This window comes from Emydura macquarii, unplaced genomic scaffold (assembly GCF_026122565.2).
Source record: "Emydura macquarii macquarii isolate MOO-44397 ecotype Brisbane River unplaced genomic scaffold, CSIRO-AGI_Emac_v2 contig_1230, whole genome shotgun sequence".
NCBI lineage: Eukaryota > Metazoa > Chordata > Testudines > Chelidae > Emydura > Emydura macquarii.
The window spans coordinates 13,699,145-13,722,562 of NW_027131367.1; the positions used below are offsets into that span (position 1 = coordinate 13,699,145).

The 23,418-nt window shown below is 42.4% G+C and overlaps 1 protein-coding gene across 2 annotated transcripts in view; it reads left to right on the top strand.

The window, feature by feature from the left end:
• Window positions 1–23,418, top strand: part of UNK (unk zinc finger) — a 63,421-nt gene that overhangs the window by 24,315 nt on the left and 15,688 nt on the right. Inside the window, exons 3-11 of one of the 2 annotated variants that reach the window (XM_067547578.1) lie at window positions 8,584–8,793; window positions 9,337–9,513; window positions 9,964–10,094; window positions 10,224–10,359; window positions 12,009–12,126; window positions 13,054–13,138; window positions 15,544–15,686; window positions 17,034–17,081; window positions 17,871–18,071. In XM_067547578.1, the coding sequence (XP_067403679.1) occupies window positions 8,584–8,793; window positions 9,337–9,513; window positions 9,964–10,094; window positions 10,224–10,359; window positions 12,009–12,126; window positions 13,054–13,138; window positions 15,544–15,686; window positions 17,034–17,081; window positions 17,871–18,071 (1,249 nt within the window). Of the gene's footprint in view, window positions 1–8,583; window positions 8,794–9,336; window positions 9,514–9,963; window positions 10,095–10,223; window positions 10,360–12,008; window positions 12,127–13,053; window positions 13,139–15,543; window positions 15,687–17,033; window positions 17,082–17,870; window positions 18,072–23,418 lie in introns of those variants that run through there. The other variant, XM_067547579.1, reaches the window with a different exon arrangement.

Here is a 23,418-nt window from a genome sequence, read left to right on the forward strand (position 1 = left end):
AGCACATCTGAAAATTCCACACTACATAAACTGGTAAATATTGATTCATTGTGCGGACTCTTAATTTTAATATTAATTTGGCTATTCCCCATGGGCACTAGTGCCAGTGAGCAGAGACAGAAGAAATAATCGGGATAACTTGCAAGTTCCGTGCAGAATTTCCCCCTAAATTTATGAAATTTTATTTGGAATTTTAGCCCAGTTTTAGAAAATCTTAATTCCACTTCCCTCCTCCTCCAACCCCCCCCTCCCCCCCCCCCGGTTTCTCATTTAGTTTTAGCTCTATTTGGCCCTTTTACTATATGCTAATACAAAGTGTCTATACAATGCAAAATGAATAATTAAAAATATTAATAATATTAAACAAGTAGACTTGCTACTAGGCCAGATTTTATAGAAACTACAAAGTCCTGCAATTTGCGCTTCAAGAGGGCAGCCTGGTTGGTCTACGCTGGGGCTTTTGCAGGCATGTATCTTTAGTGATGGACCTATGCTGATGCACCAATATAAAAAATGACTTACTGCAGCTTATCCTGGTTTCAAACCAAGGCAAATCGCACCAGTTCAAGTCACTTTTTATGCCGCACTTGTTATGCTAGTCTACACTAGAGGTTTTCCTCAGTATGATTACACTGATGCAAAAGACTGTGTGTAGCTGAGGCTCTCTGTAGCTGACAGCACTGTATATCTCATTCTTGCCCTAATTTCTGTAGACAGTATCTTAGCAAGGATTAGTCAAATAATTATCTAATGGCCATGCTTTCTCTCTGGTATCACAATACTGCAGAAGACTCAGCCTCCGTTCTCTAGTATTCTGTTCCCTAGTGTCTCTGCAGGGGCTGAAAGAATTTTGATTAGGAGGACTGAGACTAGAAAAGAGCTTTTTTGGGGGGGAGCTTACTGAAGGGATTTGGAAGGTGAGAATTGGGGATGCATGAAAGGAAGGTAGGGCTTGGGTTTCTTATGGTGTGGGAAGGAGAAGAGTTTGGAAAGGTTGTTTGCTTGTCTCCTTTGACTTCCAGATTCCTCCAATACTTCTCATTTCAGCCTCTCTGATTCCCCTGTCCCAACACAGAGGCATGATCTGACACGCCTGCCCTTCTTCAGGGCCTGATCCAAAGCCCACTGATGAAGTTAGTGGGAGTCTTTCTGTTGATGTCAAAAGGCTTTGGATCAGGCCTTTAACGAGGAATCAGCTGCCTTGATGCACTACCAGCCCACTGCCCTGATTTGAAATCACTCCACCAGGCTTTGTCATGCCTCATTTGTTACTTGCAGTGCATGCACGATTTACTGTAGCGTTTGGCAGGCCATGCATTGTGCTAAGACAGCTGGATCCTGTAATACTATAAGGGAGGAGAAGGGTATTGTATAGTACGGAGGCACACAGCCAAAGGGCAGAGAGAGCTTGGCCAGGCAGCAGGTTATAGTGAAAGTGGGACAAAGCCCAGGTTTCAGTATAATCAATCAGGACAAAATCAAGTCTTTTTCAAGAAACTGAGACGCCAGGGCCTGGACTACACTGACCGGCAAATTCAGCGACAGTTGATGGCAGTTATGCAAGCTACGTAGAATAGCTTGCGTAACTCCCGTCGACTTTGTAACATCCATTTTGTGCACCGTCTCCACTATGCTGCGCCGACGGGATGTGCGTATCCGTCGACGCAGCGCTATGCTTTTTTTTGGAGGTGGTTTTATTAGATTGATTTCCGGATCGATTGAGTGTGTCTTCGCTACCGCTCAGTCGAACTGGAAAAATCGATCTGACAGTGGTGAATTTGCCGCTGTCAGTGTAGACATAGCCTAGGTCACCCTGTAGGGGCAGGTGAAAGTCTCATCTTAAGGATAAATCAAAACAAAGGCCAGGTTTACGCTAAAAAATTAGGTTGACCTAGCTACGTCACTCCGGGGAGTGAAAAATCCACAGCCCAGTGTGGATAAGCCGACCTAACCCCTAGTGTAAAAGCGCTAGGATGATGGAAGAATTGTTCCATCATCCTAGCGACTGTCTTTCAGGGAAGTGGATTTAACTACAGTGATGGGAGAACCTGTCCTGTTGCTGTAATGAGTGTCTACACTGAAGCGCTAAAGTGGCGCAGCCACAGTAGCCGTTTAAATATTCACATAACCGAAGTCAGTCGAATGTTCAGTTTGCAAATTTAAAACTTGTAGCCTTCTTCCTGTGGAAGGTCCTTTCAAATGACTAGAGTACCCAGCCCCACTGGACGCTTCTGATAAGACTATCAGCAAGGCAATAGTTAACATTGATATTTACATTTGTCATAATTGGGCTTTCGACTTAATGCTATGTTGAGAGGAATGGGGGAACATCTCACCCTTCTCTGACACAAAAACACTTTCCAGTTACAGTTTTAAAACCACATTCCAACTAGAAAGACTAGAAATGTAATCTTGTTTCAAATGAAAGCTTATATTCTGCAGAAAACATTGGAGATATAAAAACAAAAACAAATTGTAGGAAACCCTCTTAAATCTTGTAAAACAGCACATGTGGCTTTCTAGTGACCATACCATACCAACAGGAAGCAAGATCTAGTAAAGTACAATAATATAAAAGATTCAACCCCTTCCTGTTATATTGCCTTCACCATATTGCAATCCAGCAAACCATTTGGGGGTCTAGAACATCAACACTTTTGTGACATTGTTAAATTTCTATTTAAACTTCCTTCGAAGGGCAATGGAGGACCAGTGATGACTATCTTTTGAACCATCTTTCTAAAAGCAAAGGCTTTGAGTGGATGTAAGTTTTGTTATCCACTCCCCTGGAAGACCTCTGTGCTGTTGGATGACCTAGGTACTTAAATTACCTCAACCATCAGCCCTATTTCACAATGGCACCATGTAGCTTTAGCCCATCAGTAGGGCCTGTTTGTCCATGCCGAGAATGCTTCTAATTTCTATAGTGGCTTTCATCTGAGGAATTCAGCATGCTTTACAAACATCAAGCCTCACAACAGTCCTATGAGGTAGGAAAGTATCCCCATTTACAGATGGGGAAACTGAGGCATAAAGGCTAAGGCCTACATTTTAAAAAATGTCCATTAATCTTTGATGCCTGAATTTGTTGATGTCCAGATTGAGACTTCTTTGGCTTAATATTTCAAATGTGGAATTCTAGACTTTTAAGAGCCTTTTCTTGCCTCAACAACTCAAGATTCTTCTGGGTCCCTTCCTTCCACATTCTGCCCACTCAAATGCTTTTGGCCCAATCCTGCAAATACTTAAGCACGTGCATAACTTTCTTTACATGTGTAGTTCCATAAACTTAATTATGTCTTTGAAATACATATCTCAAAATTATCCCAAAAATATATTGTACAAATGGAGAGGAAAAACTTGCGTGTGTAGGAAAATCACGAAGCCTGCAATTTTTTATGTATAGGGTTAGCATTCATTTTTGTAAATGCAGAAACATTCTAACTTTTTGAGTTGTGCAGGTACAGTAAATACAGGGTAAACAGATGTGCTGCTGTCGAATTAATTCAGGCCTTTCAGGCCATATCTTTGACTAGGATTGAAGGTTTAACGTTATATTAGTTAGCAGCATTCCGAATGGATACGAGCGGTGCACGATTGTATTTGTCAAGGCCAGAGAAAAGGATGGTGTAGTAATCGAGACGTGATATGATGAGAGCCTGGATGAGAATTTTAGCTGCGTGGAAGCATACAAAAGGCTGTCTCTTTGATACATTATGCAGAAAGAACTGGCAAGATTTAGACCTAGCCTGGACATAAGGAACTCAAGAGGCCCAGGTTACAGGCCTGCGTAATGGGCAGGATGGTGGTGTTGTCCACAGTGATAGAGAAAAAGAGGTAGGGGGAAGGGCTTGGGGGAAAGATTAAGAGCACTGTTTTAATCATGTTGATGTTGAGCTGATGGCTAGACATCCTCGAGGACGTGCCAGAGAGGGAGGCTGATATTTTAGTTGGGACAGAAGGAGACAGGCCTGGAGCAGAATGATAGATCTGAGTGCCTCTACTAAATCTATTAACCCAAACAGTCTGTGAGATTGGACTACAAAGTTGGGGAAGTATCTAACCCCTCCTCTCTACTAGATCAGGACCCATGATTGCTCAACTGTTTTTAAAAGTTCTACAAAACAACTTGTGACAAGGGAGCGCTAGTCCCCTTACATGATTAAAACACATCAGCCTGGCAATGTGGATAATACTGAATTGTGTCTGAATTGTGCCGTGAAGAGGGTTTAACACAATTCGGGAATACATTTAAACATGGTCATGGTTTCTTTCTATGCAAATATTTTGTTATAGATTCTGAGTCACTAAAATATCTTGCTTTTTGTTTATTTTATAATGAAATGTGCAGTAACTAGGTCCTCTGTCATGATTGTAGGCAGGATTGGTTTGTGCTAGCTCCATATAAACATGAATTGATTTGCCACTGGAAACTGAATAAAACGGTATTTAAATTGAGTTTCGAAAGCATGTTGTAAACTACATAGAAAACTAAGCTAGACCATGGTTTTCAAGTTTGTTTTAAACATAATCTGCCCTAATTAACACTGTCTGGCCAAATTATATTAGGCTGAAAAATTGCTTTCAACTAGTTCAGCAACTAGTTCACTTTGACCCAGTGTCTTGCTTGCATTGTTCTGATGGTCTCTTACTTGTCCTTCTACTTATTTAAAATGAAAAGTGGCTTTATGTGATTGGTAGGAATGGTAAACAGTAACACCCCATTCAGTAGTCCTTGTGACTCAGTTAACAGTGTTATTGTCTTATTTATTTTGACTGTTAGCATCAAAAGCATACTACATGTTTTCCAAACATAAAGGATAACACAGTTAAAGTTTCTTGAGATCATTTTATTGGAGATGAGAAATGCCAAGTGTCATTACTATATTTCTTCTTCCTGCCTGGGAGCATCATTTGACTGACCACTAGTTTGACCCCCTGTTCTTAAATTGAGGGGTCATTCTAGAAATTACTTATCACAACTCTGCTGAGAAATTGTCTAGAGACCATTCTGATAAGATAATGGCTCATTTTGACACTGTATTCTCTCTGCAAAGATTCTCAACGGAGACAAAGAGTTCAGTAATGTTAATATAACTCTGCTTTGTGAACTATTCCATCCTGGCTAGTGTGGTCATGTGCATCTCTTCTACAGCCCAAGAATATGTTAGAATACCTGCAATTCAGAATGTCTTTCCAAGCACCTCAAAACAAAATGGGTGTTTCCATCCAGGCTGGTTGAATGGCCTGTTTTTCATATTTTCCCAGTGGACCCAGATCTTGATTCATGGATCAAGGCAGTGGATGGCTGTAGGGAGAATTTCCCTTGCAAGTAGTCATTATGGAGAAAGTGATTTTTAATGTTCCACTGCTCTGAAAAAAAAACTAGTCTTTGAATTTGCACCAAAACCAGTGATTTGAAAATCTGGGAATTTCTGACTTATTCTGACAGTCCTTATTTAGCTCTGTTGAGCTGTATCGCAGAAGTGTTTATGCACAATTGATGCACTGGTATGGAGCTCAATGGTACCTGTTTGCAAGGCTTGCTTTGAAAGTGGGAGATCATTTATTTAATAGACAGCATTAAAGAATGAGTTTCCAATGAAGTCAGTTAGGTGTTAAACACTTTTCTTGTGAACCATTTACTTACATAATTATCTCTCATTTACATGATAATAAATGCATCTCCAGGGAACTTAGCCAATCATAAAATGCAATTAATTTTGAACTGTGGTTCAGAAACAACTGACACTCCAGAGACTGAACTCCCTAGTCAGCATATGCATTTTTGAACTTCCCTGATCAGCTAAAGCTGTTTAAATTCCTCTCCTCTCCAGCTGATCCATTCTTTATTTTAAAACAATATCGGTGCTTATCCATAAGCAAGCTTACATCTAGAAGGCAGGAGTCCTGGGACCCAGCACTGCAAGGTGGCCAGTTCCCTCAACTCTCATTCATTTCAGTGGAAGTTGCGGGGGTTCAGCACCTTTCAGAAGGTCGCCTCAGCGCTGTAGTGGTAGCCTAGTAGTAAGAAGAAGAAATTAGTTGGGTTCCGTTGCTGATGGTCACAGGCTTGTAGCGTGACATTGGACATGTTGCCTTGCCTCTCTGCTTCAGTTTCCTGATCTGTAAAATGAAGATGATAATATTTCACCATTATGAGGCACTTGGAGATCTATGGATGAAAAGGGCTGTATGCTATTACGTATTACTGTGAAAAGTATTCTGGTATTGGCATTTAAGTGATCGTTACTTCTCAAATTCTCATAACAGGCATAATTGTTTTTCCCAAGCCAGATGATCAGGCATCACTGGACAGTCGTTTTCCCTAAGGCTCATTAGTATGATATAGCAACAGGGCTTGATAAGCTAAATCTTACATGTTCAATAAGGGTCAACCCTTTTCAGAGAGTGCCTGTTCCTACGATGACTTGAAATTGTGCTGGGAACAGCTGTAATAGAAAATCTTTCAAGCATGGCACAGCCTTACTAGGCAATTGTTTTTCGGCACAGTTGTCACAAACATGGTTGAAGCGTTGATCTCTTCTCCAGAGGAGCAGGCTTTTTAAAAAACAAAACTGTGGTAATAAACAAAATCTAGTCCATAGCACAGTTTCTGAACGTGCTTCGTTTTCCTTTATACCTATATGAGGTCTATATGTATAACTGTGTTAGGTGTTACAGCCACACTAAATTGCAAGGGTGTTTGAAAATGGTTTTGGACATGATTGAAAGCCCTAGAGCCCAATTTTCAGACGTATTGAGCACTGTAATAGAAGGCAATGGAATATGTGGGTGCTCAGCACCTCTGAAAATGTGCACAGGGCCGAAAGATTTGGAAGTGAACGATAGGGAAAGCTTTTCACCATTCTCAGTTGCAAAGTCATCCTATAGAAAACTCCTTGCCAGCAAGGCTCTGGCCTTTGAAAATGAAAAAGCTTGGGATATGTTATGCATTTCTGAGGCCTAGTCCTTGCTGGGGAAAAGGGTATTTTTGAAATGTGTTAGCTACCAGGTGTTAATGTCTTTCAAAACACACCTTTCTCCTTGTGCAGACACACCCTGAGATTATTTTCTGCATCTTCAAGCATGTGGTGCATTCCTGTTTATTTAAAATCAGCATTACAAAATAATATTTTGAGAGGGGAATGAGCCCTTGACAAAGTTCAATACTTTTTATTTTCCTGCCTTCTAGTGTATATGTGAACAAACCTCATGATTCAAGGTTTAAATCAATCAATCAATCAATAACTGTTAGAGACCCGAATGAGACCTAATGTGGGGTTCTTACATCTTCCTGTGACGCATGTAATGCTGTCCACTGTCAGAGACAGGATGGTTGGCTAGCTGGCTCTTGAGCATGACCCAATATGGCAGTTCTTATGTTCCTAATAAACGTAGCACCGCTGCTGGGTTTCAACCAATGTGGCATTTTGTAATAACTTGTATCCAAGATCCCAGTCAGTTCGTTGTATCAAGGTAAACCATTTTTTAATCCTCTGCTGTCTTTTTTTAGAGATTCAGTTGTTGCTATGTAAGAGGCTCAGAACCTCTTTAGTTCTGAAGATAGAGAAGGCATATAGATTTTAAAGGGACACTTGTTAGGTTGTTTTGGCATTAAAAATATTTAGGTCTTAAAAGGAAGAAAAATCCAACAAAATAGCCCTTAAAACCTCCTTAAAATTAATGTGTTTATACTGTTCTTTAAAAAAAAACCCAACACATTTTCTCAGCTAGGGCTTGATCCTGCAAAGTGCTGAGCCGTGATGTGAGATGCTAAGTGCCTTCAACTCCATTTGTCTTCAAAGTGAGTTGAAGGTGCTCAGTCCGGTGGTCATTTTTCGTTGGCCGTATTCCTGGAGGTTTCATCACATGACATAAAATTAATCTTTAATTCCTGGAGATTCCAGGACAATCCTGGAGGGTTGGCAACTCCCGTGCTCAGCAGTTGCCAGGATTGAATAAAGGCAAAAGACCTAGATAGTGAAACTGACTCGTTTTATTTTCATTGTCCAGGCTTTAGGAAAAAGCAAAATGTAACCAGTCAGGACAAATGAAGAAAAATAGATGTTTTTAAAAAAATTTTCAGTTGTAATAATCTGAGGCATCAAACCTGTCTTTAAGGAATTTTTATTTAATGTGATTTTTAACCTAATTGGATCTCTTTAAGGGAAAAAAATCTCTTCTCACTCACACCTCTCAGAGTTAGGGGTGGAATTAAATAGACCTGTATCTAAAAATACTGTTTGCTTACTAAATATTTAACCAGTTTACTAAGCATGCAGACAGCCCTCTTTTAAATGATATAATAGGAAATCCTTTGTTGATTGCAGCTGCTCTTAGCGCTGATGTTTGAATTCCAAATTTGAGCTGAGCAGCCTGGAAAGTAATGTCCCCCTGCTACAGAAAACCAGCAGCTTCCAGTCTTTTATTGAGAATTAAAGCAGGGGAGGTTGTGGGAAAGACGCATGCATCTCTGTGATGGATGTTGTGTAGTTTGGCATGGGCTCTTCTGAGTGACTTGATCTGGGCTTTGACCAATCTCCTTGTCCTAACCTCCTCCTCTATGATTTCTGCCTGCAGTTATCTGAAGGAGTTCCGCACTGAGCAGTGCCCCCTTTTCGTGCAGCACAAATGCACTCAGCACCGGCCCTATACTTGCTTCCACTGGCACTTTGTCAACCAGCGTCGTCGCAGATCTATCCGCCGTCGGGATGGCACCTTTAACTACAGCCCTGACATTTACTGCACCAAATATGATGAGACCACAGGAATCTGCCCGGAAGGAGATGAGTAAGTAAAGTCTGCTCATTCCTGCTTTCTGCCAGTCAGCTCTTGGGAGCAGTCCAGGTGTTGATTCCAACCAGTGTTTCTAGAGATGAGACACTTCAGCAAAGCAGCTTTTTCAACTTAAGATCTTGCAGCGTAACATAAGAACAGATGTAAAAGCTGCAGTAGCTACCCATGTATTTCAACCCTAATGCAGCAGTACTACTTCTAGGGTTGAGAGAGGGGCTTAGTCTCCATGACCTGTACAGTCTTTGCATAAGAGTGTTCTTGCTCTTTTCAGAATCCATGACTCTCACTGGTCTATAGAATAATGAGCCTCTGTGCGCTTAAGGATCCCAGGTGTTTATCTTGAGAGAATCTGTTACCTAGTATGCAATGGGAGATGAGGGTTTAAAAAATGCTGTAAGGCATGATAAAAGAGAGGGGGCAGAATTAGTAAAGTTGACAACGACAGCAGTCTTCATCATCAGCATGTCCTTTCATAACAGTCCACCCCAGCAACAAGAACATGACCAAAATTTGGCTGTCTTTTCCCCTGTGCCTCAGGTGTCCATTCTTGCATAGAACTACTGGTGACACAGAGAGGCGATATCACCTGCGCTACTACAAAACTGGAATCTGCATCCATGAGACCGACTCCAAAGGAAATTGCACGAAGAATGGCCTCCACTGCGCCTTTGCTCATGGGCCTCATGACCTACGCTCTCCTGTTTACGACATCAGGTAGCAGAGGATGGAGTTTCACATTGGGGCTGTGCATGGAGGGGTGATCACTGGACCTGAATGGAAGGTCAGCTGATCAAATAGTATACGAAAATGTAACACAATACTGCTCAGTATCAGTGTGATGGCAATATTTCCCTCCCTAGCCAGGTAAAACACAAAAACCTCTTCTAAGGGGCTTCCCCAAAAGGGTGAAACATTAGGCAGGTGGCACCCTACCTGACAACCCTATAGGGGGCTCAAACTTCTGAGGCTGGAATTCCCAGGGAATGAACGGCTGCTGTTTGATCACTTGTTTCTGTGTACATTATGGCAAAAGCCAGTTGACATCATTAACATACAGCTCCTTTGAAGAGCTGTAGCAATTGCTGTCTGACAAAGTTGTTAGACACACGTATCTGTCTTCATCTGCTCTGTCTGCCTATTGTTCATTTAACTCTATTCCCGAAGGGAGCTTCAGGCTATGGAGGCTTTGCAGAATGGTCAGACCACATCAGAGGGTGGCATAGAGGGTCAAACTGCAGTCGCTGCTAGCCATGCTATGATAGAGAAAATACTCAGTGAGGAGCCAAGGTGGCAAGGTGAGTCCCTTAGGGTCTTGCATGGGGGGCAATCCAGTGTGCTTGGACTGCCCACTTCCATCAAGGGTTTTTGCATAGTAAGCAAAGCACCTATCATCTCCAAGTAACCAGTGGGACCTTCCTTCACAGACGCAACGTACGTGTTGGGGAACTACAAGACAGAGCAATGCAAGAAACCCCCCCGTCTCTGTCGCCAGGGCTACGCCTGTCCCTACTACCACAACAGCAAAGATAGAAGAAGGAGCCCAAGAAAACACAAATACAGGTACCCTCATCTTGGGCCTTTCATTTTCCAGCTTAGGTGTTCAGGGTTGGTGGAGGTTCCACAACCAAGGACCTTGGATTTGCTTCATTTAATACTGTTAGCCCATCCTTAAAGCCTGTTCTGACAGTTCTGCTGTGCTGGAGGATTGGGTTAACATGCTAGTTCCCAGGTCTGGAGAGTTGCCATATAGCTAGGGTCAATAATGAATGCCTGTAATAAACAATAACTGTGTTACCAAATCATGTTACAGCTTTGGTCTTCTCATTGTGGACAGAACCTGCATCTGGCTTCCCCATAATAACAATAATGAATTAAAAAAAAATCTCAATTCAAAAAGTGATGCAGGGGGGAAAAAAACTAGTCCCATTTGTAGACAAAACAACACACTGCTTGAAGGTCATTTTTTATGGGCTTAACTTGAGCAGGTAAATGTTTCAGAATTAGCAGGCCATCTCATGTCTGATGATTGAGATTGAGAGGAGTTTGGGGAGATCACCAGTGCTGCCTACTTTGCACTCCTGATTTGACTGCGAAGGGTCCTGCATCTTAGATTACAGGTGTTCACATCATTTAACTGTCTCCTGACTTGTCACCACTGATGTGTCTTTGTGAACATAATTTGTCCAGCTTAGTGGCTCTGATTTCCAAGAACACAAAATAGCTTTTATTATGGTGTCAGGGGGGGCTTTTCTTCAGTCCCTCTTAAAATCATGAACAGTCTCATTTTACTCCCCATATTTTTGTCACAAAAATTTCCAGTCAATTCTAAAACCCCGTAAAATCAAAGGAGCATTAACCCATCACCTCCAGGACAAGCCTACACCCATGAGATTCTTCAGGTGATAGACAAGGACTCTTCCTCCTATTTCTAACGGGAGGCCCTCCCATCTGTCTACCCTCTTTGCACCTTATTAACAAGTATTGGAAGAGTTGAGGGCCCCTTAGCAGTGAATGGAGAGCATCATGATCCCCATCCACTCCTGTGCTGCCAGCCATCCTCCCTACACAACCGAGGTGGCTGTCTGTTTAGTATTGGCTATGGGCCTCCCCAGCAGTTTATTGAGGGAATGGGTTAGACCATAGAGAATAGGGAAAGTGGGGCACATCAAGCGTGCAGACTGGGGAAACAGAAAAGGTTCCCAGCAGAGAGAAAGGGAATGGGCCTGCCTTTTTGCTGATGACCTCACACAGCCACTGTTCTAGAGGGCCACAGTGTAACCCTGGATACTGACTAGCTTAAAGTGCTATGTGTTTTGGGATTAGCCAATTAACTTATTAATATTATATGAACACACAGATCTGAAACAGGAAACAGACCCAGCATTTTTGACATTAATCATATCACCTACTAATATGGCTAAACTATTTTGGTTCAAGTCAGCGTTTAGTCTCAGATGGTGGGAAAAAAACCTCTTTAATTGGACAATCTGTACCGGTGATAAAAGCTGTAGAGGTAGCAGGGAGGGAGCTGCATAGGCACCAAGCAGTCAATGCAGGAGAAAAAGCTGAGAGAACAGTGTGGGTACAATAGAGGGGAACAGTAGGGCCTGGCTCCCAGTTTGGGATGTTAGGGTGCCAGGAGGCAGGGTTGAGGGTGGTCAATACATGTTTATGTGTTTGATGCATTCCACGACCCTTTCTTCATGCAGATCTTCACCATGCCCCAGTGTGAAACACGGAGACGAGTGGGGAGACCCCAGTAAGTGTGAGAATGGAGACACATGCCAGTACTGCCACACTCGCACAGAGCAGCAGTTTCACCCAGAGGTATGTTAACCTGATCTTCCCATTTGACATCTTGCTATTTGAGAGCAAGAATTCCAGGGTTACAGGTGTTGATGGGCAGCAAGGGCCCAGCAACCAGGCAGGGAATGATGAGCTGCTTGCAACATGGTCCTTGGGTGCAGAAGCAGCACTTTGGAGGTAAGCTGGGACCACAGCTACTTGGCAAGGGTCCCTTTTAATTAGAAAAAAGGACAATTTGGGGGGAAGGTAAAGAAGGAGGGGAAAAGAGTGTGTGTGAGGGAGAAAGAGAGGATAAGTTTGTTGTGTGTATAGTAGATGTGTTGAATGGAATCACAGGTAAACTAATTGGGTTTATCTACTAAGAAAGTGATCAGTAATTGACAATTGTTATCAATAACAAGTCCTCATGAACCAGTATTGAAAATGGCTTAACTGCTTGTGCAGACTGGCGCAAACCTCTTTCAGAATGATTACAGAAAGCACGTCACAGTCACACTTCACATTATGATGTTGAAAGTGGTTTTGTCTGATCTAAACTAGAAATGTCATTTTCACCATCAGAGGAAGGGCGAACCCATTTCTGACAACCATTGTCAGCTATTGATCAGGGGATCAGTTTTCTAGCCTGTCATTTATCAGTTGTTCCCTTAGCACTATGATTTACCATTGTTCCACACATGGAACTCCCACTGAGTCCCACTGGGGACTGATGGCAAATGCTAACCCTTAAGTGAACTTAGCTGTGATGGGACAGTTGTTGATGTTACCAAAACTCCAGTGGCTTTTCTTTCTTTAAAGCACAGCATTGAAGTGGCTACTCTGAGATCTTTGTTTGTGTCTGTGACTCTAGTCTGTGTTTCTGTCTCACCTATTTTAGGTATTTCTTTACCTGAGTAGCTACTCTCAGTCTCTTCTTACCACATCTGTGTTTTGTTTTTTTCTTCTCAGATCTACAAATCCACCAAATGCAATGACATGCAGCAGTCTGGCAGCTGTCCTCGGGGACCCTTCTGTGCCTTTGCACATGTAGAACGTATGTTCGCTTCTTCTCTCATCTTTCAGTGATGCTTTAGCCATGAATGTCTTTAGTCTGGTGCTCCAGGCCAGAGTAGATAGGACCACAAAGGGGAGAGCTTTCACTAGGGATTTTCAAAAAAAAAAAAAAATTAACTTTGGTAGCTCATTTCAAGACATGATGCCAGTAAGAGGTTTGAGCACAGCTGAAGGTAATGAATACTTTGTAGGGCTATAGCCATGGTTACACGTTTCCTTGACTTTGGAAGCATCTTTCCCTATCTTATAACTCACTAGCTCAGCTTTCCATAACCTTGGGGTTATAAGGACTATAGTATAGAGAGAGCACTACCTTTCTTCTTTATATGGCTAAACTGGGACACAGTCAAGTGAAAAGCATGTGAGTTCTTAAATGTGTTAAAATGTAATTTCTAACAGATGAGATTAACGTTTAAAAATTTAAAAATCAAATTTATTTTTACCACTAGTGTTTTTAATTTACATATTGTATCTTAAGATTAGACAACAAAAATAGATTTGTTTCTAGTCTAGTTTTGCCTCCTGTAATTGGCAGCCAGGATGACCTGAGTTCTAATCCCAACACTGACTCTCTCTGCAGTTTTGGGCAAGTCATAGGCCTGGTCTATACTGCCGCCAGCGGTACTTACTGAGTACTGAGATGTCCTCCTGTCGACACAACCTTATTCCTTTCAGGAAGGTGGACTAATGGTGTCGACCAGAGAACTCATTTCCCATTGATTGAATGGTTTACTTGACCTGCTCAATTGATCCCACTGCATTGATTGCTTCGGAGCCCGCAGTGTAGACAGGCTCATAAATTTTAAGGCTAAAAGGGACCGTCATGATCATCTAGTCTGACTTCCCGCACACTTCAACTTTCTGTGCATGTTTCTCCACATATAAAGTAATGATAGTATTTTAGTGTGAGGATTAATTAACTAACAGTTGGTGGTATGCTTTGAAGATGAAAAGTGCTATATAAATACTAAGGAATGTTATTAGGCAGGTTCTCTTGCTAATTCTCTTATACGGTACAAAAATGATGCTCCAACATGTGTCACGGATACTGCACAAGAATATTTAAATCCAGCTAAGAGCTGTTTTATTAACATTTTTTTAAAATTACACCAGGACATTTTGTAAACTTTTACTGTTTCTAGAAAACCTCTGTACTTCCTGACAATGCCCCTTTAAAAGATAGCAGAGAGTCTGTCGTTGGCTCATTCTTCCTGTTTCTCTGGGGGTAATAGAGTCGAGCCAAATGACTGGAATTGCTAGTTACAAATGTCTTTTTTAATTTGGGACTTCCATACTGGAAAGTACTTTTATACATATCAGACGGAAAACCTGAATTTTGTTCCCTTTCAGTTTCTTTATCATAATTCTGGTTGATACATTTGCTTATTACTGTCGAGACTGGCTTTTATAAATAAGGGGCTAGCTCTCTCACATCGCATTGTTCCTACTGGATTCTGCACTCAAGTTGTAATGCTGAATTTTCAGTAGTCAGAGCAGAGTGGTTGGGCTCTAATCCTTGCTCGGAGACTGACTCACTACATGACCATGAGCAAATCTCTTTGTGCCTTGATTTGCCCATCTAAAAAGTGAAAATAATAATATCTATCTTGACAGAGGTATAATGAGGCTTAATTCATTACTATTTATGAAGTGCTTTGAGATCTATAGAAGGAAACCCTTATAGAAAGGAAAAGTATTGTTATCCAGGCAGTGGACTATAATGGTGCAAACACAGGATTATGACTTCACTGTACAACCAAGCCAAAGAGAATAAGATTTTATCCAAGAACTTCTAAATCTCTTGGAAATCATCCTGAAGAATGTTACGTATAATAGCCATTTGTTGCTGAAAACTGTGCAATGTTTTGGATCAGTTCAGCAAAAGCCTGCATTGTTTTTTTGTGTATTTATGATTTAAAGAGAAGTGGGCAATTCCATAGCTTTGTACACACATTACCATTTTCTGTAACTGTTGGTGTGGAGGACTTGTGGAAATATATCTATCTCCCTTAGTTAGTCGTTAACAAATCAATCGCCGGTGTGCATAGCACGGATAAAACTCCTCGTTAATACAGGATAGCCTGAATGTGTAGCATATAACTCACTTAGTAAAAATATTATTGATGGAAGAGGTATTACTGGACCAGAGGCCAGCAGATTGCAGAACTGGGAAAAGAGTAATAATACAAGATGAGAAATACCCATTTAGCCTGATGAGGTTTCTTGTTCTTTCTATATTGATTAAAAATAAGCATCCATGAAACATTCCCTGTGGAGAGGGAGCAGCAGGAGATGTATGTAGCTGCTGTTCTTCCCGAACAACTTGTAATCTCTGGCCATTCATGCAGCTTTGAGTGATGTCGCATACCCTTTTATTTCTCACAGAGCCTCCACTCAATGAAGATTTACAGCCATCTTCAGCTGTATCCAGCCCGACGCAAACAGGCCCTGTGATGTATATGCCATCAGCTGCTGGCGATTCTGTTCCAGTGAGCCCTTCCAGTCCACATGCCCCGGATCTTAGCAATGTATGTACCTGCTGGGAAGCACTTGTCCACACTTTGTGAACCTGCATTTCCCTGACTTACTGTACCACTGTCTTCCAGAGGAGGAAAATTTAGCACCCTTTGTCACAAAGGATTTGAGTTTTGTTAGCTCTCAGCATGGTACTTCCCTCAGAGAGCTTATTTGGGGCGGGACATAGATTTCAGCCTTATTTATAGAAACCTACTCCCCACCTATAGAACTGCTCTGCTTTTCATTTGCTTTATTTCCTTTTTAGCTCTGTGTTGAGGTATTTTCAGGAAAGTGGAAAGTGGATTGCAGCAGCACCTCCAGCCTAACTCCCTTCTGATTGGAGATAAATGTAGGGCTTTTGTTTCCAAGTACAGGTCATGAACCAGTATAATCTAGAGTACAAAACCACAGTTTAGTTTGCTTATGTATGAAATCTCAAAGAGATTTCGCCGGTGCACAGTGTGTCTTGCATTATAGGATATCTTTGATTTACTTAGGGGTGGTCAAGCCCTGCTATATTTATTGGTTTATAAAGTGCCCCAAAGTGTGCTGGGTGTTTTACTCTGTGTACAAGACAAGAGGTCCCTGCCAAGAAAAGCTTACACTCTAAGTAGACAACATACAGACATAGGGTGGGTGGGATGCAAGGCAGCTCCTTTTCTTTCTGATTTTTTTTTTTTTTTTTAGTTTTTTTTATCTTTGCCTATTTGCATAAGCCACTTCGGAGCTTGCAACATTCCCAAACTGTTGATGAAGATTTTGAAGAGATACAATGGCATGGTCTTAAGTCATGATTGCAAATTCTAAACTGGTTTAGATGAGTCGAACTCAGCTCCCGTGTGGAAAAGGACATTTTCTTTAAACCTGGACATTTGAAAATGATACTGTTCTTCGTTAGTATCAAAACCCAGTCAGGAAGAGTTCTGAATTCCCCTGAACCTGATTGTGTCTTGGACACCTGGCTAGATCTTTAAGACAGACTGGGCATGTTATTTTCTCTTAGTAAATAACACTGTGGAATAAAGTACAAACATTCTGTTATTCTCTGTGAAAGTGCCATCTGAATGCTGGATCAGCCACAGGGACACTGAATGTCTGCTCCATCTGATGATCGCTGAGGTCTGTTCTCTTTCTGGAGCTCTTCAGTCTTTAAAATGGAGCCCTCCCTAATCCATGAGCACATGCCAGAAAGAAAACACATTTCTTTTTGTCATTTCCTCCTCAGGGCAGCTGCTTGTAGCCTGCAGACAAATGTGGCTTTGCTAATGATAATTTTACAGGAGTAATTAATCAAAGGAAAATACTACATGAAGCAGCCAACCTCACATGGCCTGTTCTGTTTTGTATTTGTATTGTAGGTGTGGAATAAACCAGGAGCTCTGCCAACTAGCCCCACTTCCACCACAGTAAGTAGTGATTTTGTGACTGCAAGGAAGGGGGAACAGTGGGCACCCTGTGTAAAAAATCAAAACATGATAGGATGCTCCCAGCACTCCCTCTTTCTAACTCCAGCCCTCTCCATACTACATTTCAAACTGTGGGATCAGCAGCCATGTGCTAACATAGTTCTAAATTGCAACTAAAATCCAGTTTACATGCATGATGCATGGTTTGGCCCAAAGGAGAGAACCTGCTGGGGAGCCCTGTTTTAACTCTGGTTGTCGATACTTTGACCTTGTCTACACTAGGATTTTCAGACCAGCGGGTGCAGCTCCACCAGTAGATGCTGTAGCATATACACGGCTCAAGTGTTTTTACTACTGTTGTCTAACAGGGTAAAAAGGACAGTTCCTCCTTAAAGTGCAGACAGGATTCTAACCCGAATCACTGTTTAGACTAAGGAGAATAAAAAGAGCTCTGATCAGGCCTGTGAACTTCATAAGTTGCTTGTGAGGCTGCAGAGGAGTTGAAGTGGCTCTAGAGCTTCAGGTTACATACCACTGTGCTAGATCCACCACTCTATTGCTGAAAAATTACAACAAAGAGCCATTGTATTTGTAGGATTTGCACAAAAACAGTATTTTGTGCTCCCCCTACTGGCTGTCTAGATTTGTCCATTTGTGCTGACCATCAATAAAGCTAATGCACAAACAAAGAAGTAAGAGAGTCAGAATCCTTAGGAATTATTCGATTCAGTACTGCCAACTGTGTGAACTCTCCCTTTTTATGAACCATACGTTTCCCTCTCCCCTTAGATTCTTTGTAGGAACAGCAGCCTCAGAAGCCCGTCTAATATATGTGGGTCCCCTCCTGGTGCCATTGGAAAACCACACAGCTTGGAGAGCATTGGTTTTCCCACAGACTCAGTAACAGCAGCCAGCAGCTACAAGAAGGCACCAGGGTTTGAGCGGGAGGATCAGGTGGGGGCCGAATATCTCAAGAGCTTCAAATGTCAGGTAAGAAGGGAATGTTGGGTGGTAGAGAGGAATTGCCTGGCCTAGTTTGAATTGATTCCTCTTTCTGTAGAACAGAAGTAACAGGCTATTGCTACAATGTTTATGATTCCCAAATCTACTCTTCCACTCCCAACCACTGTTAATCCATACAATCTTGCATCAACTTCTAGGTGACCTGCTGCCATCGCAGACTCAATCTGTGAAAAATGTAGCTACTCCTCTTTACTTCTAGTCCCTCTCTATTTCTTTTCTTCCTTATTGGCATTGGATAACAACCTTGGTGCCATTTGTGTCTCCTCCTCCTATGTCCATGTTCTCTCTGGATGTAGACTATCATCAGAATTAATCCTTTCCTCTCTCTCTCTCCGCTGCTAAAATCCTTGTTCACATCTTGGTCACCTTGATCACTGCAACTATAATTTCTCTGTTGTTGTCACCTTTCACTTCTGTCTAAAACACCACAGCTACTCCTCTTCTTCTTCCACCGCTCCAACCATATCACCCTTCTTTTGGGATCTCTTCACTGGCTTCCACATTAAATTAAGGCTCCTTGTTCTTCAAGTAGTGTCCCAAGAGGTGCGACATGTCAGGATGTGGGTGCACCTCTGCACTCTTGATTGGAGATTTTTGTCAGCAGTGTTCCTGGGTCTGCCCTTTCTCCCTAGATATCCATGTGCTCTGTGTCAAGGATATAAGGCGGAGTGGACCCATTGCCACTCCATTTCATATTCAACTGTCTGTGACTTGAGATGGAGCATTGCGGTTTCTCTGAGCTAGCCACAGGGCTTGCTGCCTCTGTTCACTTAATTTTTTCATATTCATTTGGTATTTTCTTTTCTTTTTATCATTACTCATGTAAAATTATCAGGATCATGAAGGCCCACCAGGAAACAGTGGGGCTAGCAGTGACAGCCTTGGCACTGAAGCTCGCTTCTGTAGCCTCTGTCTGTTCTTTCCATCTGTTCTTCCATACTTTCCCCATAAACTCTTTTTCTTTTAAGGACCCAAAAGGTAGTGATAGGTGGAATATCCCACTCCTCATTATTTTGTCCACCAAGTAGGCTTAATTTCAGATTTATCATTTTTGGCTCGTTAACTTCTGACTCCTGTTTTTTACAAGCATGATTTCAACGCAGTTATTGAATCATATCAACTTGACCTTTTTGTTTAGATTAATTCAGTTATTCTGTCTCCCTTTCATACTTTTTCCCATCAACATTTGTTGTTATAGATTATTTAACATCTTATGAACTTTCACATACTTTTTACAGTTGAGCTCACAATTTGGGTAAATGTGTAGGCCCATTTGTCACAATCTGACCCTACCATCGTCAACAGTGACCTGTCCTCTAGTACTGACACGGTCACCAGTCTCACATAGGCTTTTTGAGGGTACTGATAGTAATTTCCAGCTGGTACTGACATATCCTCTGGTACCGTCTCATCAGCCAATCAAGTATCAGCCTCTGGTGTCAATACAGTTACAGGACCCTTTCCAGACCCAGTACCAACTCAGTCCTGGGACTGGCAGCCCTTGCTCCTGTCATGGACACTGGGGATGACACTTCATCCTATTCTGAGGTGTCTATACAAGCTTTCTCCATCTTCCCATTCCAACCTCTTTCCCTTGAGGTACATCCTGAGGAAGATACTCCCAGCAGGAGTTTGCCTGGCAGCCATGGCAAAGACAACCCTAACCCTTTCCGTAATGTCCAACAGGAGGATCTTACAGAGGAACAAGAACCAGCTGAGGAAGAAGAAACACCACCTTCCCACAAATCCTCCTCCTCATCACATGAGGCTGTCATGCCTCCCCCATCATCTTACATCAATTATTTTAAAGGCCTTTCAAGACCTTATGAAATTATTATCAGAAGGAGATACAGATACAGAAACACCAACATTCCCTGTTAGACATCCTTCAGACCTCTCCTCAGAACAAAATCACCTTCCCCATCAACAACACATTGCTGGTCCCTGTGTGGACGGTATGGCTACCATACTGCCTACATGTAAATGGGCTGACAAAAAATACTATATCCCACCCAGCGGCTCAGAGTATTTTTTTCTCCCAACTTACACCAAACTGTCTGGTTGTCACAGCTGTTGACAAATGAAATAGGCAACATCATTGCTCTCAACACCATCTGGCAAGGAGTTGAAAAAAACAGCTGTACCTTCTTGGCCATAAGAGCTACTCCTCAGTCTCCTTGCAGTTCAGGGACGCCGGTGACCAAGCTCTGATGGCAAAATATGATTTTACAAACTACTCAACATTTTTATCTTGTACTGAACACCTGCCTCAGGATCAGAGGGAACAATGTCAAGCCCTCATAACAGGCCAGACAGTTGCTAAGCTTAGCATCTCTCCAGGTCTTGCTCAAAGCCACTGATAAAGCTGCATATTCCATGGCTACGGCAATAGTCATGCACTGAGCTTCTTGGCTGTGTTCCTCCAGCCTCCCCCAAGAGGTACAAAATACTGCTAAGGATCTTCCCTTTGAGGAGCCCAAGTTTTTCACTGATGCCATGAACAGGTCCCTCCATTCTCTTAAAGAGTACCTGGTGGACACTGATCTCTGGGCATATAAACATCTGCAGCAAAGAGAAAATACAATAGGTCACAAATGGCTCAACAGTCTCATCCCATCAGCTCCCAGCTCCCAAGACTGGCTGAACCCTCCAGGAAGAAGCCCAGGTTCACTAAGAAAGGGCCGTCTCCCACAGTGATCTCCCAGTCAGCAACATGCTCAAAACGACCGTTTTGACCCATTGTTCTGGATCCTAAGCTGCATCTTTCCCCCGTCCACCATTATGGGGATTGTCTCTCCCATTTCCTATCTTCCTTGGAGCTCACTACCTCACACAGATGGATCCTGGAGGTGATTTCTACCACCTATCCCACCCAGTTCGCTCCTTCCAGCCCCCCCCAGCCGTCCATCCCATCTATCTTCAGGAACCCTTCTCATGAGGGTCTCATGAGGCCTCTAACATTGGGGACAATCAAACCTGTTCTGCTGGACTTCATCTGGAAAGAGATTTATTGCTGGAACTTCCTGGTCCCAAGTAAAAATGGGGGATGGAGACTAATTCTTGACCTCAGGACTTCATCTGCTCTCAGTGGTTCAGAATGGTAACCCTGGCAGTGATAATTCCCTCTCTGGATCTAGGAGATTGGTTTGTTCCCTCGACCCTCAGGACGTTTATGTTAATATAGCTATGCACTCCTTGCACAGACTTTTCCTACATTTCATGGTGGGCAGGGACCACTACCAGTATTGTGTCCTACCCTTCAGCCCCTTCACTGCCCCAGGAGTCTTTACCAAAGTCCTCTCGGCCATCTCAGCTGATCTTCGCCAGATGGGAATACTGATATTTCTCTACCTGGGGGATGATTGGCTCTTGAAAGGTCACTCATTTCTCGAGATACAGACAGCAACCAGCAAGGGCCTATCTCTGTTCCATTCACTGGCCTCTGGCTCTATGCTGAAAAGTTTACCCCTGCACCTACTCAGTAGACTTCATTGGGGCCACTCTGGACTCCTCCACCATCAGAGCATACGTGTCCAGGGACAGATATGCCACAATGTCCAGCCTCATTTCATCAGTACAGCAGAGCCTGTAAACCACAGCAAAGCAACTTCAGCTGGGCCATGCACTGCAACTTCTGGGCACTGCAACTTCTGGGCCATGTGGAAGCCTGTACCTTTGTGACACCGTTAGCAAGACTGCAGTCTCGGTGTCTTCAAGCCTGGGTGAGAACCATCTACAACCCTAGCAAGCACAGTCTATCCAAATGCGTGTCTGTTCCTTGGTGAGGCCTCAATTCTCTAAATTGGTGGAAGGAGCCACAAAAGGTATATGTGGACTCAGTCTACCTTTACAGCCCTACTGAAAAACATACTTATCTCAGACATCTGCAGGGCAGCTGCCTGGTCTTCAGTACACATGTGTTCCCAGCATTACACTCTCGTGCCTGCCTCCAGAACCAGTGTGGTTTTCAGTGACATTTTCTCCAGTCCAGGCTTATTGTATTGGTGTTTGTAAAGGCCTTTAAGTGCTTTGGATGAAAGATGCTAGAGAACTGCAAACATGCACAGCAAGTTGGTTCTGTGCTGGATGTGGATTGTTCTGGGTTTCATTCGTAATTTACATCACCCTTTCCTCATCTACCACGCAACAAAGCAAGTTATAGATAGAATTTCAATCTCCACTTTTAATTTTTCTGAATTTTTGGTTAGTTTTGTACTCTCTAATGTTACTCAGAAGTATAGGCTTTTCTTTACTACTGTATATGGGGATAAAGGAGAAAAATGTGGAATTTTTAACTGATGTTGCACCAAATTCATGGTTGTAGACATTGGGGCTAGCCCTGAAATGTATTAAAAGCCTTCAGTGAGGCTTAGCTGTAACGTTGCCAGATATGTTGGCAAGAACTCTCTCAGCAGGGGTGGGAAAAACAGTGGGAGCTGATTCTGTTCGTATGTGCACATGTGTATCTCTCCATGCTAGCTGCTGACTCCTGCTTATGTCACATTTTGCATTCAGTTGAGTGTCAGCAAGATAGAGATGCACTGGGCAATCTAGCAGGTGTGTTTATCAAACACATACAGAGGCACTAACGTAACACAGCATCTATTGCACACAAAGAAAGACAAGCCTGAGATCAGTTCAGCTGTGACTCTACCACATACACATGGTGCGCTGTTTAGGGAAAGCAGTACAGAAAGACCTTTGTGTCCATAGCTCAACTGTCTGTTTGCCATATCTTGGCCCCCTGTGGGCATTATGTCTGAAATGTGTTTCTCTGAATCACAAGGATCCTGCCCAGTGAAAGAAACAAGCAGAGCAGATCCTGGACACCTTTTCCCATCCTTGGGGTGTCTAATTGATCCCTCGTTTGCTTTTTACCACAGATAAAGCAGGATATCAGCAACCAAACCTGCATAATAAACCGTTATGCCATGACACGCTCATGAAGGAAGTTTCTTCCTGACCCCAGTTATTGTTGGTGGTGGTTGGTCCTAAAGAAAGAGGGTTGAAATCACTTGTAACTTTTTTAACTTATGTAGTGGAACTGTGGATATATTTTTTTCCATGTAGATATCATCTTTGTTTTGGCATCCCACTAAATTCTTGGCTCGGTGGCATCTGTTATGGCATTGAGTTTCACAGGTTAAAAAAATGATTTCCTTGAGTCTGTTTTTATTTTGTTGCTTTTTAATTCCATTACATGTGCCTTTATTGTTAATGAGAAAAGAAAATAGGAGAGTCTGGTTGATCTCTATCCCATCTTTTTCCATCTGTCTGTAGTAGTAATAATAATCCCTAGCTCTTTCTATCAGTA